Source organism: Aspergillus brasiliensis, assembly GCF_001889945.1.
Source record: "Aspergillus brasiliensis CBS 101740 unplaced genomic scaffold ASPBRscaffold_8, whole genome shotgun sequence".
NCBI classification, from domain to species: Eukaryota; Fungi; Ascomycota; class Eurotiomycetes; order Eurotiales; family Aspergillaceae; genus Aspergillus; species Aspergillus brasiliensis.
The window spans coordinates 511,203-530,375 of NW_027137449.1; the positions used below are offsets into that span (position 1 = coordinate 511,203).

At 50.7% G+C, this 19,173-nt stretch overlaps 5 protein-coding genes across 5 annotated transcripts in view; 2 read left to right on the forward strand and 3 right to left on the reverse strand.

Annotated features, from left to right (window-relative positions):
* The window catches only part of ASPBRDRAFT_129450 (uncharacterized protein), a gene marked incomplete at both ends in the record, with an annotated part of 1,625 nt that extends 1,283 nt beyond the window's left edge, over positions 1 to 342 (forward strand). The window contains one exon of the mRNA XM_067618138.1: positions 80 to 342. Within this exon, the coding sequence (XP_067477706.1) occupies positions 80 to 342 (263 nt within the window). The remainder of the gene's footprint in view (positions 1 to 79) is intronic.
* Positions 343 to 1,315: 973 nt separating this feature from the next.
* Positions 1,316 to 2,206, reverse strand: ASPBRDRAFT_128373 (uncharacterized protein; the record flags this gene model as incomplete). Its single annotated transcript, XM_067618054.1, has 1 exon — positions 1,316 to 2,206. A coding segment is annotated over one exon (891 nt), but the record flags the coding sequence as incomplete, so codon positions are not given.
* Positions 2,207 to 2,599: 393 nt separating this feature from the next.
* On the forward strand, positions 2,600 to 3,928 carry ASPBRDRAFT_180355 (uncharacterized protein). Its single transcript, XM_067619923.1, has 3 exons — positions 2,600 to 2,748; positions 2,805 to 3,037; positions 3,086 to 3,928. Exons 1-3 carry the CDS (start codon positions 2,644 to 2,646, stop codon positions 3,702 to 3,704), a joined length of 957 nt encoding a protein of 318 aa, XP_067477708.1. The 5' UTR covers positions 2,600 to 2,643; the 3' UTR covers positions 3,705 to 3,928.
* Positions 3,929 to 7,331: 3,403 nt separating this feature from the next.
* Positions 7,332 to 8,493, reverse strand: ASPBRDRAFT_44626 (nucleoside 2-deoxyribosyltransferase domain-containing protein). The gene has a single exon (XM_067625247.1). The coding sequence runs from the start codon at positions 8,289 to 8,291 to the stop codon at positions 7,482 to 7,484; it is 810 nt and encodes a 269-aa protein (XP_067477709.1). The 5' UTR covers positions 8,292 to 8,493; the 3' UTR covers positions 7,332 to 7,481.
* A 305-nt stretch (positions 8,494 to 8,798) lies between these two features.
* ASPBRDRAFT_56255 (uncharacterized protein) lies at positions 8,799 to 18,652 on the reverse strand (the record flags this gene model as incomplete). The annotated part of the gene is made up of 13 exons (XM_067627523.1): positions 8,799 to 9,056; positions 9,105 to 9,281; positions 9,318 to 9,407; positions 9,453 to 10,441; positions 10,495 to 10,705; positions 10,754 to 11,990; positions 12,108 to 12,186; positions 12,346 to 12,462; positions 14,072 to 14,972; positions 15,255 to 15,259; positions 16,021 to 16,776; positions 16,839 to 18,216; positions 18,383 to 18,652. 13 exons carry the CDS (start codon positions 18,650 to 18,652, stop codon positions 8,799 to 8,801), a joined length of 6,468 nt encoding a protein of 2,155 aa, XP_067477710.1.
* Between the last annotated feature and the right edge of the window lie 521 nt (positions 18,653 to 19,173).

Genomic DNA, 19,173 nt, shown 5'->3' on the forward strand with positions numbered 1-19,173 from the left:
CCAGAACCAGAGCCAGAACCAGAGCCAGAACCAGAGCCAGAACCAGAGCCAGCACAATCTCCCGAGTCTGAACTTATAGCTCTTGGAATACCAGACCAGCACCTCTATCTCTATCGGGACTGGAACATACGCTCATTCAAAGAGCGGAGGAAATGCGAGAAAATGATGATCAAGGCAGGACTTCCTATCCCGGGTAGAGATTTCGAATTGCCTACCCCAGACTATGCACCTCCTTCTCCAGTGCGTGAGCCCGAGCCCGAGCCCGAGCCCGAGCCCAAGTCAAGTCCAACTTCTGGGTCTTGGGAGATGGCAGATGCCGATAACGAAAATATATATGGATGAGGTCTTGTCTAGTAGGAACCAAAGGGCAGGAAAGAAAGGATTTGTGGAGGTACAATAATGGAGATTTCGAGTTGTTTTTGAGTTGAGCGAAAGAACCAGTGGGGTGACCATCATCTGGATGGTTCCTATTTCCTACTTTGCGTGGACTTGGAGAAGGCATCTATTGTTGGTTGCACTGTTTATCATGCTCGAAGAATGAGGTTTTTCACTGGACTTCCTACGATAGTATCCTCTTGAGCATGTCATGTCCTAGCTTTGATGCACATGGTTAAATTGATACTTCAGGTCTTCCTTTGAATTTGGAGTACACGAGTCTGGCTAAATCACCGAGGTATAGATAGATCTCAGTCATAGTTGCCTAATCCAAGGAATGAGATTCATCCCACATGTGTTTGAACAGTATCAACCTTGGCCTAATACCGATCTGGAAAGCCAGCAAAGAAGCACGGAGAATGATAATTCAGGAACTGAAGAGAGGTATCCAACTGTAGTATAGTAACAAATAATACCGGTCCCTTAGTCGAGTTACGTTTCTGCTCAGGCACCTCAGCCCGCCAGGCTGAAGTTGACCCTGATTCTGAAGAACTTGACCAATCTCGGGAATAGGTAGGTATTAGGCCCATGAGATATATGTCAAAGAGGCTGGGTAGAGGACCATAACTGAACTGGGATTGTGTTACGCGGGAAAAGAGAGAATAAATAGAAGGAAAAGGGAACGAGGAGGCAGGGAAATGGTAGTTGCACGAGATAGAGGGTAACTACTCGAAGGGAACTGGTGAGTCATTTGTACGTCTTCTCCCTAGTTAGCTGCGGTGCTGGCCTTTCCTACGTCCCCAGCATTGCGTTGTTTAATGTGTTCTGGGCGAGGTTGAGGGATACGGCGGCATCCAGGGTCATTCTATTGCTTAGCTAGCATATAAGTATCGCTCTTAATCATATCAAAAAGTATATTTGGAGTTGCATTGAAATGTAGTCAAGTCCGGGAAGATCTTTCATCCAGTTCTTGCCAGATCACCTCCCCATCTGCCAACATCAGACGATACCACTGTTGTTTGACACGGCTCCAGAATCTATTTCCAACACCGACGACGTATTTTGGAAGCGTAACATCCCTAAGGGCTGCGATGAACCCAGTCCGCGATGGATGCCGCTCGGCAGCGCGGACGAGCTCTGCTAAAAAGGAATGATTATTGGCAACAACTAGCCCATGAGGCGCACCAACCAACTGGGCACCTTCAGGCAATTGCGATGTCACTGCTCCAGTTGATAAGTGAAAAAAGCCCTCCTGAGTTTGCATGCAACTATGCAGGTTATGTCTGTACTCGTCTTGCAGAAGGGTGGAACTCCCTGGTGCTGCAGCAAGCATGCAGATAGCCCACAGTGCCAACCTGACCGTCAGCTTCCCGTGTCCATGTGCTGAATATGGGATATGCACGCGTTGCAAAGGGGCAAATTCAATGTTGGTCATATTATCTTTGTAGCTAGTACCGGAGATGGACATTTGCTCAAAGCCTGAGCTAAGAGAAGACATGTCGGTATTATCGGATGGATTCCGCGTATGGCTCCGAGAAGAGAGGTCCTGCGGTTCTCTTCGAGAGCGTTCGGCGCCTATCCCACTCTCTATCTTCTCCAAGCGGCAACGCACAAGGACCAACTCTCGGCCTGTGATGACAATGCCATATCGTTGGTGAATTTGCCTGCTGTATTGCTGGATTTGCCGGAATACCAGGTTATATTTCAATTCATCCGTCATTTCGACCTCTGGATTCCACTTTTTGGCCTCTTTGACATCTCCTGGAACGAGATTCTCGTATTTGGAAGACAAGAACTGTTTTCGAGAACGTTGGACTACCGCTATGTCAGGTGGTTAGTATCCTGAAAATCTATAGGACTAACTTGTACTATGGCATGGAATCACTGAATTGCAATATACTAGTACTTAATGAGCATATGTGTTGGGAGTCAGGCATCTCAATAACCAATCTTCGCTACACTCAATTAGGGTGCCATAGTACAGGCATCCAAGATCCTCACCATCTAAGTCATATCTCGTCGGATTAGATAGGCTAGAGGGCGGTACTCGGTTCTGCATGCCACAAAAGCGATGTGGGCCGACTCATCGGTGACTGGTGGGCCAAGAGTGGGTTCAAATGTCATCCCAGTCGTATCTCCGGTTATTAACCCCGGAATTGTTTCACCAACACGAGCACATAAAAGGACTCCGAAGCCCCTCCAACGCTCTAGACAATTAACATTTTTTATCTCTACCGTCAGTAACTGAACTTTTCTTACAATAGCAAAATGGTCAATGTTGCTATTGCGGGTGGGACTGGTGCCGTCGGGCGTACCCTGCTGGAGGTGATGGCTTCTCAAACCCGCCATCGTGCTTTCGCCCTCACACGGAGAGTCAGTCAGCTCAGCTTACTCCAGCTGTGTAGTACAAATCACCTAATATTCCCTAGGAGCCTACCGAAGATGACCAGCTACTTGCCCCGACATTCCAGGTCAATTACGGAGATATCAAGTCACTGAAGATATTTCTGGAAGAGCACAACATCCACACGGTCATCAGCGCCTTTGGCATCAACGGAACCTCTCTCGCAACATCGCAGCTGAACCTCATCAAAGCCGCCGATGCATCTTCAGTGACGAAGAGGTTCATTCCGAGTTCTTTTGCAATTCCTTATCCCGAAGAGTGAGTCTTCTTCTCGTCTTCCATACGACGACTTCTTAATTAGTGTAGGGATGTCTCCATCCTCCCCCCTCTTGAACACTACTTTGCCTCTTTCCAGGCCCTCGAAGATAGTAATCTCGAATGGGCCCCTGTCTATAATGGCACATTCCTGGAATACATTGCCCCTCCATCACTGAAATCCTACCATCCACACAGTGTGCTGGTGCTTGACGTGGAGAACAACGTTGCGGCGATCCCCGGCGATGGCAATATGCCAGTTACTTTCACATACACCTTTGATATCGCACGGTTCCTGGTTGCTGCGCTCGATCTGGAGAGGTGGCCCCGGGAATTCCGCATTGTCGGTGACGAATTGACATTCAATGAGTTATTGAAGCTTGCCGAGGAGGTAAAGGGGGCTGAGTTTACTGTTTTTTATGATGATATCGAGAAGCTCAAGGCTTCGAAAGTCACAGAGCTGCCGGGTCATGTCAAGTCGTATAGCAAGTTCCCCAAGGACAGGCTCCAGTGGTTCTTGGCCATATTTGAAACTTGGATGGCTACGGGTCAGGCCCGAATTGCTAGGGAGGGAAGTTTGAATGAGATGTTCCCAGAGATTAAGCCTCTGACTGCTCGGCAGTTAATGGAGCAGTATTGGAAGACTGGCCTCGAGGATAATGCTGATTGATGAGCTTCACACCGGTCAATTTAGGGTATTTGACTGGATGTAGGTCTGGTTTGATCTTAGCTTACTTATGCACGTCACCACTTTCTTTTGGTCATCGCATAGGACACATAAGACGTATTAAACTGTACATAGTACTTGATGGAGGGCCTTCGCGAAGCGCAATTCATGCAGCAATTGCGAGGGAGTACCGAAAGCAACGTACATCCTGAGCCTAAGTGCCAAATCATAGTATGATGTTATAATTATCTTACTATAGACTGTAGATCTCCGCCAAAAACACCAATCTGGGGGGATGTAGGCAATTTTTTATACTAACTGTGTCATTCTATTATACTTCCACTATACCGCCTCCTAGTATTGAGATGCATAAGATCAGTAACACCACAGACTATTGAAACCTATAGAAGCACCGGCAAAATCCCTCCTGCCTATTCCACAGGAAGATTCCGACGTCTCTGCCACAGGATATTGCCTGCATAGAACCGGAAGCTTCCTACAAGAGCTTGAAGACTAAGGCACGCTGGCAAGTATAAAGAGGCCTTGAGCACCCCCGTTTCCCTCCAGAATTTCATCTCAGCATCGTCTCTGATCAAGCATTCCTATATATCAGGGGGCCCTGGGAGAAAAGCTTCCAGGGCCCCTCCATTTTACCTCTTCTTGGAGTCTCTTCCCCTCATTTCAGGAATACTGAATGCGACTCATTTCCGATCAGCGAAGTCTTTATATATACTGTACCACTACAGAGCCTTCTCTCCGCTAGTGTCATGATCTGTCGCACTTTCGAGGCTCTGGTACAACGCCGATCAGCTCGATGTGTCTCTATTAGCTGAACTTTGCTTTCTACGCTTGGATCATCGAATACCAAGGCTATAAGCATCATAAAGCTACGAAGAATCAATCATCACAATGTGTGCGATGACACGATCAGGCTCATTCACTTCGCTTTCTTCACTTTGGATCATCAGATCTAAAGGCTATATAACCATTGTCACGCTACGTGGGATCAATAATCGCAATGTATGCGATGGCCTCGTCGGTCTCTTCCCTTTTTTTCCTATGTACTTGTCACATCTACGAAGAAAGATCCCATGCATCTAGTCATGGGTCCCAGAATTTCTGGTTTGGAAAACTATATATGAGATATTTGTGTCATCGACGAACAAAGCAGCGTGACCAAGTTCGTCCACTTCCGGTGAAGAAGATGCTGCCTACCAAGTGACTGGTTTGGAATCATCGAATCGACACGCTGAAGCCTAAGGGAAGACAGCGAACCTTCACCAGTCGTTATACTTCAGAGAACGCTTGAAATGTCTGTCAGAGACAAAGCGCAATCAAAGGACCTCTTCTGCTCTGGTCTGGTTTGATATTTCCAGCCTCTGAGAGTTGCGAAACCCTGATGCGCAGACCTGATGCGCAGAACTCAGTTGACGATGCTATCTCCACATTGATCAGGAGAATGAGCATGTTCGAGCGATGACTCTGATTCAATGGTCGTTCTGTGCGCCGTTGATGACCACGACTACTACTATGGCTGCCATATCTATATGAATCATTAGCACAGCTGCTCCTATCACCGTTTCCAGGACTGCTGCCAAGGAGACCGACGAAGAACTGTTACCCATAGCCATGGCGCGTTCTGGTCTACCAACTCATCATTAGTGCCTTCACTAGTCCTGACACTGCCGAGTCCTTTCACAGTGAGATTTATCTCACTATATAACTCGGGCCTCTCTTATTGCTTCCTGTGCTCTGTCGCTATAATTACAAAGGCGCTTCTACTCCAAACTCAATTGCCATCTGTACAATTGAACATCGCATTGGGAGAAGTGCCGCTGCGTGTCATGGGATGGTGCAAGCTTGATATCCATGCTCTCATGTCTTCGTCTACAATATGACCGGGGGCAAAGATGGTATTTTGTGAGCGAGCAAAAACCAAGTGAAGCCTGGATATTCTACCAGGGAGGTATAAGATCCAAGGACAAGTCTGATCTGAGGCTCCTGGACATCCTATCAGGGAGGTAACAGAGTCGAGAACAAGCAACAACCATCTGAGCCTTGGATATTCTATCAGGGAGGTAACAGATTCGAAAACAAACCTGATTGTCAACATAATCGTCTCGATTATTTTATCCAATGACTGTCGCTAATCTTGTCCTGGTATCGACAAAGGTGTCCCACATGGCTTGTTCCACCGGTATACAGGCACAATACAAGAACTCAATGGTCAGAATAGCGTTTTTGCTAAGTAGGCCAAAACTATATATCGCTAGTTACAGAGCAGCAGGGATGAATTATATGTCTATCAAGTCATAGCTCTTGTTCTATGCAAGACAAACAAAAAGCTCAATGCCGCCAGATCAAAAACATCCTCTACACACTCCTTTTGTCCAAGAGTATATAAGACCTTTCTAACATAGCAGTATTCCTATCAGCTATGTCTTCTGAGATCCTGAAACATGAAGACCAAACCTGACATAGACAGAAAAAGATGCTTGAAGCTAGCAAGAACATCTACCACACCATACTGCACCCAACCCTGCTGATTCTTCGGTAGCTTTCAGCAAAAGCATGCTTCAGTACGCAGTTGGTTCTTGCACTGCTTTGGCCATATGGGGTCTCCGTCGAGTTGTGGTATGCCATCCGTGATACTATCCCTCCCCTCTGAGTGTGTTCTTATGGTGATATTATATACACAAGATGGAGGTTCATTCATGCACGAGAAAATAGACAAGTGTGTCTCGTCAGTGTTGAACAATTATAAAGCAAAGGAGTGTATCGTTGGATAGTCCTGTTGATTAGTGGCTGTTCAGATGACGATTGGAGGGGTTTCATGGCATGTACAAGACCTTATATCCATCTTATCACAGAGGATTGAATGCTGCTTCTTTCGTGTGGCTGCCTTGGTATTATGTAACTCATCGTTTGCAGCATGACAGATCGTTCTATGGCTATGATTTGAAGTGGATTAGACGAACGACAATACTCCTCACAGAAGAGGCTATATAATCTTGAGCAGAAATTCGACAAATAAAGAGCAGACATGTTTGACTACAATCATTTTCCACTACAGCTTTCCACAATGTACACCACACCATTACTGTCATCTTGCAGCACATCTCTCATGGGAAAACAGATATTCATACTGAGTTTCAACTCAGTAGTAATCAATCATCTACTAAACACTGATCGTGATGTCCCTCTGAGGGTTTTATTTCTGTTTCGTGTCCGTAGGTAATCCAAGTATATTGAGTATACAGCCAAGACCTGTCTGCATATCCTGGGGAGCCCTATCAAGACTCTGGGGGGACGTCGCTTCTAGATCATCAAATGAGAACACCCTTGGCATGTTTGGTACTTCGATATTTATGAGTGTCTTGAAGTGTCTTCCGAAACCCTTTATGATGAAAGGTTTATTATCTACGTAATCTTGGCTGAGATTTCCAGATGCATTCCTTTGGATGTATAGCGATACATTTCTTCTGGTAGCTCTAAAGTTCCTCAAATACGTCCTTACTTCTTATATATCCAAAAGGCTCTTTAGATGACCTTATAGGAATCGATCAGCTACTACACATCTATGCCCAAACCTTGCAGTAACTCAATATCTCAGACTATAACACAGTAGATCTCCGAATTTATTGTGAATTTCGATATATATTATCTATCCTCGATGCACAAAAAAGGCCACCCTTCAAACGAAGGCCATTCTATGAATATCTACCCCAAACCCAAGCCAAACTCCACATTCTATCCAACAACTACAAGTCAACGAGTCAATCAACAAGAATGACCCTCCCTCCCCCTCTGTACCGCCTCAACCCTCCCCCCAACCACCCACGCCGCCTCCTCCAGCCCCTCCAACACCGGCACTAAAAACCTCTCACACACAATGCTCACATTCCCCCTCTTCCAATACCCCCTGGGACAAACCACCACCACCTTCCCAGGCTCCCGCATACAAAGCCCCAATTCCAACAGACTGATCGGCGCCGTACTCTCAGGATCAAAGTAAAACAGCACAATATCAGCCTGTTCCCGGTGCTGCATCTCCCAAGAGACTTGTTCCTTGAAGGGCAGGAAGGCAGTGTCTTCGCGCCAGGAGCTGTCCCAGTCGGGGCGGTGGGGGTTGTAGATTGTTAGGTAGATGGTTTCGGGAGGTGATGATGTGGTGATAGTATCATTGTCACTATCTGGTTGTGGTTTGGGTAAGAAGTAATGCGCTAGGTGGGTGGAGAAGATATCGCGCCAGGTTGGGGATGGTGGTGGAGGTTGTTGGTGAGCTGGGTCTCGTCTGCTGGAGGAGGAGAGGGAGGATATGCGGATTGAACTGGGTGGATCTTTGCTGCTGCTGCTGCTGCTAGAAGGAAGTGTGCTGCCGGCGAGGAAGATTGTGATGCTGTTTGGTTTGTGAGGAGTGGTGGAGGGGGCATGGATGGTTTCCATGGTGAGGTTGATGTTGGGGTTTTGGTGGTGATTCTGAGATTGGGGTTGTGATTGGGGTTCGGACATTGTTCCTGTGGTGTTCGAATTGCTTGTTCGGTGCTTGTGGAGGCGGAATGAGGAGCTGAATCGGGATGGTCTGGACATGTTTGTAGTATGGAGGTTGAAGGTGTATGTGGATTCGAGTGAAGTGAAGTGAAATGAGGGGAACTGCACTATTAGTTCTAGGTGAACATTTTGAGATACGACAGTTTTCTTATATATGCTGCAGTGAGTTAGTGATTGCGCAATATCTCCCTTATATCGGGATTCTCCAGTGAATTGACAGTCAATAATCCTAAGGATTGAGTGAAGGTGATAGTTAGTGTCTGTTTCTATTCGAATACCACCAGTTGATAAGCATTAAGACCCGTGACACCACGTGAGAGCTCCGTTGACACTGCAGCCAAGTAGGATATCTCCGATCCCGGGTTTGATTTTAGAAATGGATGAAGATCCGCTCGTCATAGTTGTCTACGATGCATTGCATGCATCCACGAAATATACCGTCGCATTACTTAGCCTACGCTAACCTGCTATTATTCACGCTTATGTACAGCCATACGCTCGGTATGCCAACACCAATATACACAGAGAATGGATACCACGGCGCCATCAGGTATTGCTGATCGAGGCAGCTCCTGACCCTGAGGCTGTCAGCGAGTGGATGCTACCTGGGGGCGCGCTGCCAGCCTCTCCGCTGGCGCTGGCGGGATCAAGGAATCGGTTAGAAACCCCCTCAAGGTTGCTCTCGCCATCTGGGGTGGTTTTAATCTCCTTCTTTCCATTCGCTTTGTAGTACAGCAGCATATCCCCGGATGAGCGCCAGATGTGTGCCCGAATCGTCGCGAGGGTCATGTTTGGCGGTATCAACTATCTTCATTAGCAACCTCGCTTGCACATGGTTACCAAGCTACATACCATCTTCTGGCAGTACAGCTCCAGATACTCTTCCGGCTTCATCGCATCCTCTTCTGACTCATCAGGGTGAGCTGGATCGATCCGCTCCGCCACATACGCAAGGATCTTCTTGGCTCGAAGCATGCGATTGGCGTTGAGTCGGTTGTTGTTGGCGTTTGCGCTCATAGCCGGTCTGTCCTTGTTAGTCACAAGTCTTCCACGGGCACACGGTACATACTCTGGCTTGACCACAGGCGGCAAAAGATCGTCGTAAGGCTTCAGCGTAAAGGCGATCTTAACTGGCTCTTTCAAAGGCATTTGGTTCTACCACCGTTAGCAAAATACCACAAAACACAGAAACATGCATACCTTGAGCAGCAAGTCAGCAAGCCATAACGGTATTGACTTCTCCAACTTGTCAATCTCCTGGCTAATGCCTCCCACAGTACCCCTGTACAAGTCTGAAGCCACTGCCGTATCGCCAGACTCCTCTTGAATGAACACCGCCGTGCGAGCGGGTATCTGCAATTCAGGTGTCTCGTTGTCAGGACTAGGAGTAAAGGCGGACACCAACTCCTGCCCCGGGTTGGCAGACAGCCACTCCTCGTACTCATGCCGGGTGCGCTCGACGAAGCCACCAAGATTGGTTTCGAACACTTTCTCTTCCTTGACAGACGACTTGTCCGACTCTTCAATCTTCTCTTCTTGGATCTGGGGCTTGGCTTCCGACGACGATCGGCCCAGTTTCTTGGGGAAATCCATCCGAAACTTCTTCCCGAAGATAGATGCCCCTCGCTTCCGTTCCTCTTTGTCAGGCTCGACCGGTGATTGAGGAAGGGCAGTTGGCGTCGGCTCTCCCGGCGTTGGTGGTGCCTTATCTGTGTCTAGCGGAGTCAGACCCGGAGGCTTGGACGAAGAGGAAAAGTAATCGCTCGACCGATCCGAGAAGGATGTTCGAGTCATGTCTGGGTTGTGTTGTGACGCCAGAAAGTCCGAAGTCTCGCCGATGGATGTCCCAAAGTAGCTATTATTGTTGTAGCTGTGTGGTAGCATGGGTGACCCCAATGTCCCCGGGCTCGTTGCGTAGCCGATGCCGAAGCCGGGTGTCGTAGGGCTACCAAGAGAATCGTATCCGGATCGGAAGGTTGAGAAAGATGGATCTATAGGAGTCTGTAGGCCTAACGGCCGCCTTCCATCCGCTGACGGTATATCCATTGGTGCAGAGGCGCTGGTTGTGGTCATTTTGGCCAATTCCTCCGCTCTTGCAACTGCCATGGCACGATACTGGGCATCGCGCCGAACGTGCTCATCGACCAGTGGCGCAAAGAGCCAGCGCAATATCCATTTACCTAGGTTGACTGCCTCGCCGTCAGCACTCGATCAGCGCAGCAACTGTGGGAGTTTGTCATACTTCTCTGGTCATCGCGGAACTGCGAACTATCTTCTATGTCTGTCTCATCGGCGTAGATCTCAGCGTCAAAGCAGCGTCCTGGCTCCAGTATCACCGATAACCTTCCAGTGCGGATGTCGATAGTGCACCAGTGAGCAATGCTCTCAGTGGTATTGATCTCAGAGGCCACATCATCCATATGCCGCTTGCCAAAAGATTGAATTGGTTTACACTGCAAGCATTAGCATCTGTCACACCCGACCACAAGATCGTATCATACCTTGAGAAGATCCCACAAAACAACCTCTCCCGCAGAATCTTGGGTCAAAGTCCGTTTACGGTCATTCAACATGAAGTGTTTGATCAAGCCGTGCTGTCCTTCTATCGTCTCTTCTGGCAAAGACTGCACGGGCAGGGTCAGTCCCAACTCATCTTCCATATCTGAGCCGGAAGCCTGCCCCTGTGCATGCGAGGCCACTCCTGGCGCTGCGTCGTGGGGAACTCTCGAATTAGGGAATGTGGATGTGTTGGACAGTAGGAGGACCGATTCATATGGTATCTTCTTGGGCAATCCTTTGGTCGCATCCTTCTCAGCGCTTGACTGCCGTTCCCCTGAAGCTGGTAATTCTATCTCAGCCGTGGTATCGATATCCCTCCACCGATTGATACTGGACTTTGGTGTTGCGGTCCAAATATAGTCTCCGGCGGCTACCACGTTGATCACGCCCTCGTGCTCCTGCAGGGCTGCAACGCAGACACCTTGCTCGATATCCGCAGAATGTCGCGTGTCAGTCTTGGCAACCAAGCCGGACCGATCACTCGAATAGAACACCGACAGGCGTGGATGATTTGAATAAAGCGACCAGACACTATCATTGTGCATCGTCAAGGTGTGCATGCATCTTCCTGCCGTCAGCGACCAAACCTTGATCGTCTGGTCGGAGGACGCGGTCATGATGGTATCACCATCTTGATTGACGAGGATATCTCGAATGTTGTCGGTATGACCCACGAACTTGGTGATCAATTTCCCGGATTTCGGATCCCACACTCTGACCACGCTTTCCGGTCCACCGCTAGCCAGGACGGATGATGTAGCGCCTAGTGCATAAACCGAACCTTTTGCCGTCCGATCCTCCCCGCATGCATCGATGCCAAGGACCTCACCGCCGCCATTCAGGTCCCATAGATAGAGCTTGTGATCCAGGCCGCCTGACGCAACCCACGAGGAGTGATTCCCGGGCGTTGCCAAGGCTTTCACGTAGTCGGCATGTTTGCCGATGGGGTTCGGCACCTCTGTAATCTCCGAGTGTGGTCGCCATAATCGCACGGTGGTATCGGACGATGCGGAAACGAGCGCAGAGTTGTTCTTCGTCAAGACAATGTCGTTGATCCAGTGACTGTGAGCTTGGACTTGGTTTCTGAAGGTTGTCGAACCGGATTTCGACGACGCTGCGCCCGAGAGGGGGCGATTGAGGTCCCACGAGCAGACAACGCCATCGCGACCAGCGGAATACCTTTTGCAAGAATGTGGAGTTAGAACTGGCGTGGCTTTTGACCTCGGGAACGAGCGGAGTTTGTCGCAGCCGGGATTTGCGGGGACCAACTGGCGCAGGAGGACGGGGAAGGCTCACAGGATGGAATTGTCTGTATCGACCGTCAGGCCATTAACGCCTAGTCTATGCCCACCAGGGGCATCAGGCAGAGGGAGGACTAGAGGAGTGAGAAGAAGATTGAGTGTTAGTCTCGAGTCCGCTTTAGCGCATTGAGTGGTGAGGGAGGATCAGATAAGCGCGGAACGCAGCGCTGGTGTAACCAGAGAGTAAACCGGGCAATAAATCCCAGCAGACCGACATCAGACAATAGACATACCATAAGTGACCCTCTGGTGGCTTAGTTTTCGGGCCATGCAGTGGGCGGGGAGAGGGATGCAGTGGAAGAGGAAATGCGGAGGTGCAAGGGACGATGCGGAGGCAGAAGCGACGATCGCTCAGGCACGCAGAGACAGAGGGGAGGGACACATTCCCCGAGTTGAAGGGAGTGGAAACAGGCCCGAAGGAAGAGAGCACAATAAGGAATGAATATAGACCGACAGAGAGCAGAAAAAGGAGGGAAGCAGGACGGGGGAGAAGGAAGAGGAAGAAGGGGGTTTGTTGCCTGGAAGGATGGCGGATGGGGGAATTGTTACTGACGATGGGCTCACCCCGAGACTCTCTTCTCTCTGCCTCTCTTTCTTGTCTGTGTCTGGCGGGAGGCACGAGCCCCGGCTTGCCTCGGGGATCTGCCTATTCTTCCACCTTCTTCTACTCCCTCCCCCCCTCATTTCGATCTTCAATTTGATCTTCTAAATATCAGCCATACAATTAACTCCGGAATCTACAGGCTATTCCTAATATCCTTCAACCTATTCCCACCATCGTGGTTCGTTCCGTCGGATTTGAGTTACCCAGTAACCGACACCATACTCCACCATGATATCACAGCCCATGTATACTATACAGGAAGAGGCAAATGTGGATGAATATCCCATAAACCTTCACTTAATGCCCTGGAATCAATTCCCTACTAAACGCGGAAGTAGCCAAGGACCGTTTTCGCCTTTCTCTGATATCATTCCATTTTATACTACCTTAAATATCCCTGCTTCACATCCCCATCACTAACAAAGCCACCCACATAATTACTCATACTAACCCCGAATACCACCTCACAGCTTACATCTAACAAGCTCCCAGCACCTCAAAACAAAGAAAAACCAATCAATCCTACACCAAGCGAACCATGACCGAACCCCCCTCCACCACCCAAACCATCCAATCCCTCAACCTCCACCCACACCCAGAAGGTGGCTACTACCAGGAAACCTTCCGCCATCCACAAGAAATCCCCATAGCCAACGGCGCAGCCACCCGCTCTGCCAGTACCCGCATTCATTACTTCCTCACGCCGGGGTCCCCGGTCTGTGCGTTCCATCGGAATCAGAGTCGGACGGTGCATACGTTACATCGGGGACGGGGGAGGTATGTGGTGATTCATGCGGATGAGAAGAAGAAAGATGGGAAGGCGCCGGTGGAAGAGTTTGTGGTGGGACATGGGGTGGATAGAGGGGAGAAGGTGGAGTGGGTGGTTGAGGGGGGGAAGTGGAAGGCGAGCTATTTGTTGCCGGAGAAGGGTAATGATGATGATGGAGAGGGAGGGGAGAATGAAAGGGGGTTGTTGATTACTGAGGTAGGTTTGTTGCAATCGGACAATATTCAGAATATGTAGATGGTTGACGATGTGTGTATAGACGGTTGAGCCTGGGTTCGATGCAGAGGATCATGACTTCTTGTCGTTGCAAGAGATGAAGGAGTTGCTCACTCCAGAGCAAGTAGAGGAAATGGCATGGATGTTGAGGGAGAACTCAGTAGAGAGGAAACCGAATAGAGAGAACTAGATAGTAGTATATCTATAGTCATTCCATCTAGTCTATAGTGTGCCCTTATCCCCAATATCATAGCCTAGTATACAGACCACCACAACAGATAAAACATATATATGTACACCATTTATCAATCAATCAACAACCCCCCTCAAATTCCCTCCTTCTCCAACCCACCCTTCTCCTCCGCCAACTGCCTCTTCCCCTCCAACGTATTCGACGCCCACTGATAACTCCCCAAGAACACCGCCCCCCCAATACCAATCCACGCCACACGAGGCCCAATGCCCCTCCAAAACGCACCAAATCCTTCCTTGGAAATCTCCTTCACGACATCCCGAACCCTGACTCTCCCACCATCCCCATCCCCACCACGTCTCGCAAGCATAACCCTCGTCTTAATAACATCCAACGGCGTAGTCAACCCGGCCGAAATAGCCCCCGCAACACTGCCAAACATCGCACTCGTCGACGCAGGCACAACCCCAACAGCACTCCCATCCTTAGCAGCAACCCTCTTCGCATACCCCTCCTTCATACTCTCCCACATGGTAAACTGCAAGACCGTAAACGGAATCTCTCTGGCAATAGTAATGCCCGCGCCACGGTACAACTCGCCCAGAACCTGCATATACCCGCCATGGCGAAGCGACAAGATATCCTGGAAGGCAAGGAGACTCGAGCCGCCGAACAGACCGGCCTGGGCGCGCTGTTTCACGACTTCGGTGGGGACGCGGACGGCGCAGGCGGCGATTTCGCCCATCGAGGAGGCGAGGGAGTGCGTGAGGATGATGTGTGAGCGGGACGGGGTATCTTTAGAGGAGGAGGTAGGGGTTGGGAGAAGGTATCGTTTCACGCCATCGTAGACGATGAAGAAGGATGCGGCGGACGGGGCGGAGCCGAAGAGGACGGAGGGAAGACCGGCGTAGATGCCGCGGATGGTTTGGCGGAGGGAGAGGCTGGGTGCGGCTGCTGATGTGGCCGAGGGACCTTGTGTGCGGGCCTTTTGGAGGCGCGTTTTGATCGTATCGAGGGGATACAGGGAGCAGTCAACCGTGAGGCCGGCGATGGCTCCGGACTGGCGGGTTGGTTAGTTAGTTGGCTGGCTGGCGGGCTGGGGGATGGCGGTGCAGGGAGAGAATAAGGGGGGAAACGTACAATCAGAGACCTAGTCCATAGGGAGGAGACCAATGGCTCCGGTTCGCCTGGTTGGCTCATGATCAGGCAGGGTTGGCGGGTGGGAGGGTGGTTGAAGATGAGGTCCAGGATCTGTTGAGCCGGTCGCGTGGGAAGAAGCCTTTGATGGGCTCCGATTATCGCCTCGGTCTAAACTCCGCAATCTCCGCAGCTTCTGCCTTACGTCAACTGCGGAATCCAGCAGTGCTACCACAAAACTACAGGAAACAAAACAGAACATCAATGAGCAGATATACAGTCACTCGTTTATTTATAGTATCTACTAAAGTAGTTGGTCTCCATGGTTACAATGAAAGGACAATTTGGGTGAAAAAAAAAAAAAAAAAAACAAGGCTCCGAGGCACGACACATGCGCGAACACAATAAAACCCTCCCGAGGCAGATGCGGAAGCCAAAAGCACCAAAGCGAACGGAATCGCAGCAAAGAACATGCGAACAGCATCTCACAGCCAGAAATCTAGCAGCCGACCCTCTATAAAGGGAGAGTAATTTGCCTGAGCAGCCCCGCTCCACGACACAATGACCCCAACGCCTAGATCGAATGAAACAAAGCACCAGAAGCAAATGAACCCCACATCCTCTTTCCAACAGCACAAGCGAAGTAAGACGATAAGCAAAACAGTCGACAAGGGTAAGTGATTACTGTGGATCTCAGGTGTATATCTGACCGAGTTGGAAGCCCGCCGTCAAGAAAATAACAAGCCAGATCATGATGACAGCCCGCCCAGAAGCGGACCAACATCACGGCCGTAGGGAATCAGGTAGAAGAAAAAACAGTCAAAAGAGAATGAGAAAAGATATGTAGGATGAATTGGTCCAAGGGAATTATAAAGCATGATTAGACATAGAAACGGAGACGGGGATCCAACACCAGCGCATACACCTAGTGGAGGAAGTAGATCACTTGGCCTTGCTGGGCACTGGGACACTGGCCGATGGTGGCTCCAGGACATGCGTATGACCAGGTGCCCGGATGACCTCACCCGTAAGCTCCTGCTGGCATGCCTTGATGTTGCGAACCCATTCGTCGGTCAGCACGTCATCGAGGCTTGCTCGTTCATTGACGCTGACCTTCAGCATGCGCCCGATGATATACCGGCTCTCGCGAGGCAGGAGTCGCAGAAGTCTCCAGGGGCCCTTGATGACTTCCTGGCGTTGGCCGGACGGCTGAGATGAAGCTGGAAGAGGGGGGGCTTCTTTGCTGGTGGTGCGGGTGGGCTTATGAGTAGGGCCGTTCTTGTCCTCTACGGCGGTCTTGTTGGTAGGCGTACGTTCCTGCGGGCTCTCCGGAGGGCGGTTCTCCTCTCCGCTGGTAGGTCCTGTTTGAGCAGTACTCTTCGGGGGTTCCTGACGCCCGTTGGCCTGCACGGGTTGATCGATTGGCCCCTTCTTGGGGTCAACAACTGGCGAGGCCTTTTCTTCGTGAACAGCCGATTGCAGATCAGGAGACGATTTCACGACGCGGTGACGTTTGGGGTCAGTTTCAGCAACGGGTGTGCCGGGAGTTGGCGGGGAGACGAAGAGTCGGTAAGAGTTGTCGCTGACACGGGGCTGCTTCCAGGGAAATCGGCGCAGGGTCATGCAGCAGAAGATGATGGCCAGAGACCAAATGTCAGTGGGGCGGGGGTCGTATTTCTTCTCATCGTACACCTCCGGAGCCAGATAGGGATCAGAGCCGACGATTCCTGCCATGTGTTAGAAAACGTAACCCCGGTTCGCCTATATCCATTAGCAGGGCGAGACTTACCAGAAGCAGGGACAATGTCGTTCTCGAAGGGGTACCGGAAAACGACCGCACTTCCAAAGTCGATAAGCTTCATGATGCCATGTTCATTAACGACCACATTGTCCAACTTCAGATCCCGGTGGGCCAGGCCCATTCCGTGCAAGTAAGCCACTCCGCTGAGTATCTGCTTGAAAGCGCAGGCAATCTCGTCCTTCACCATCTTTCCTGTCATGACAATAGCGAACAGATCGAACGGGGCATACTCCATGACCTCATACCAATGGCTGCCTTCTTGGATGATATCCAGTGTCTCGATGATATTGCCGTGATGAAGGGTGGAGCCGATGCAAAATTCCGCAGTGACCTTCTTCGAATACTCTTTCATACTCTCCCAAGAATGGCGATCTCGGAATTGCTTGACAGCGAACGTCACGCCGTCGCTGTTACGCTTGAGCAACCGAACGGATCCACCGGCTCCTGAACCCAAGACCTTGCCTAATTTCCCGTACTTCGAGTTGAGCCCATGATCATCAGCGAACGGAACACTGTCAGAGGTGTGGAAAGGACCGTTCTTTCCCGAAGAGCGGCTGGACTTTTTGAAGGGTATGGATGAGGGAGAATCAGCACGCTTGTGCTTGTGGTGGTTCCGTTTGAAAAAGCGCTTCAGCTCGGACATGTGGCCGTGATGCTTGCCTTCCGGTTCCTGCTGCCGGACTTCTTTTTTGCTGCCGAAGAAGCCGCTGCGCTTTTCGGTGGACCTGAGATCACTTGCACTGGAGGACCGAGGGGACATGGGACGGGTGAAAGACGAGGAAGTGTTGGTGCGACGTTTCGCATCTCTGCCGTTGAAGATGAACCGTTGGTCCAGTTGTGCGAGGTTCTTTGGTTGCGGGGGCCGCTTGCTGCGGGCATATGGATCGTTGGGCTCTCCGACTGGTGTAATGGCACCTGGAGGGGTATAGCTCTCGACCCTCGGAGTCATCGGAGGGCTTTCATCCTGTGCGCCTCCATCAGCCGAGGGGCCGACAAAAAACTGCGCCCTATGTTTGGGGGAATTAAGCGGATGGGACGATGTTTGCGCGACATTGTTCTGTTTTGACAGTTGGTCCGTTGAAGAGGGTCGTGAAGAGGGGGCGCTCTGGGAGGCTTTGTTCTTGAGAGTCGCGCTTGTCGGCGGGGAAGTGGTGGGGGTCATGGCAGCGGACTGCCCGGGGACTCCTTTGTCCGTGGTATTCGACGTTGACGAGGTATCCGTAGACTTGGCTTCACGTGAGTGAGTAGCGGCTGGAGTAAGCGGGGGTGACTGCATGGCCGACACCGTCGGGGAGTCTCGGGGGGACGGCAGGCCTGATCCATTGGCTTCGCGACCACTGCGCTCGCTCGATTCTCGCGACGCAACCTGTAAGGGGGGGGAATGCAGCAGTCAGTTTCGGTTCAGATTTGGAAGATCTGGCAGGGCCATGCGAGGAGCCGACTGTCCCGGAGGCGGCGGCGTTATCTTCTACGCCACCGTTGGTGCTGAATGGCGGCAGGAACCATTGTAACTAAAAGACAAGAGTACATACCCTGGAGGATGGAAGAGAAATCGGGTCATACGAGAACTGTCGCAACCGCGTCTCTTGTAATTGGGACTTTTGCAGGCTGGCAGCTAGGGACCGCAGCTCCTCCTCTTGCTTCTGATCCCTCGTTGAGTCATCGACTGGCGGTACTTGGGGAGGGACCGAGGAATCCGACGGCTCGATCTCCTCTGTGATCGTCGAAAAGCGGACCTGGCCGGGTTGCGACTTGGACTTGTAGTCATTGTCGGCAAACTCGGGGGCCTGTCCAGGGGCCATCTGGACGGGAGGTTGGGTAGTTTCAGCAGCTAAGAGTTGCGAGATCGCCGAGTCAGAGGGAAGCGTGTGGATTGGTTGTTGTGGAAGGGCGGGTGCTTACCGGAACTCATGTTGTCGTTGGTTTGGGCAAAATCCGTCGCTTCAGACGTCATACTTGGTTCAAGACCACAGGGTGGGACACATGCCCCTCCACGGGTAATACCGGGGAGCGTGAACTCGACAGGAATTTGAAAACCGATGGATTCAAAGGGGTAGCGAGAGCAATAGTAGTCTATATATTATCGACGTATCTGGGTGGGCAGAGGCGATCCAAGACGGTTCGTGGGACAAGAGGGGGAGAGGCACGGAGGTTTCGGGGTGGAAGACGGAGCAAATCTTTCGTCGAGAAACTGTTGCGGGAGATAAGAGTGGTTGAACGCACGACGACGCAGTGCAGGAACTTGGACGGGCGGGGATGATGGCTGAGGGGCGGGAGAAATTCGCCCCATCCAAGAACAGCTGCGTTGGTGAGTCAAGAAGGA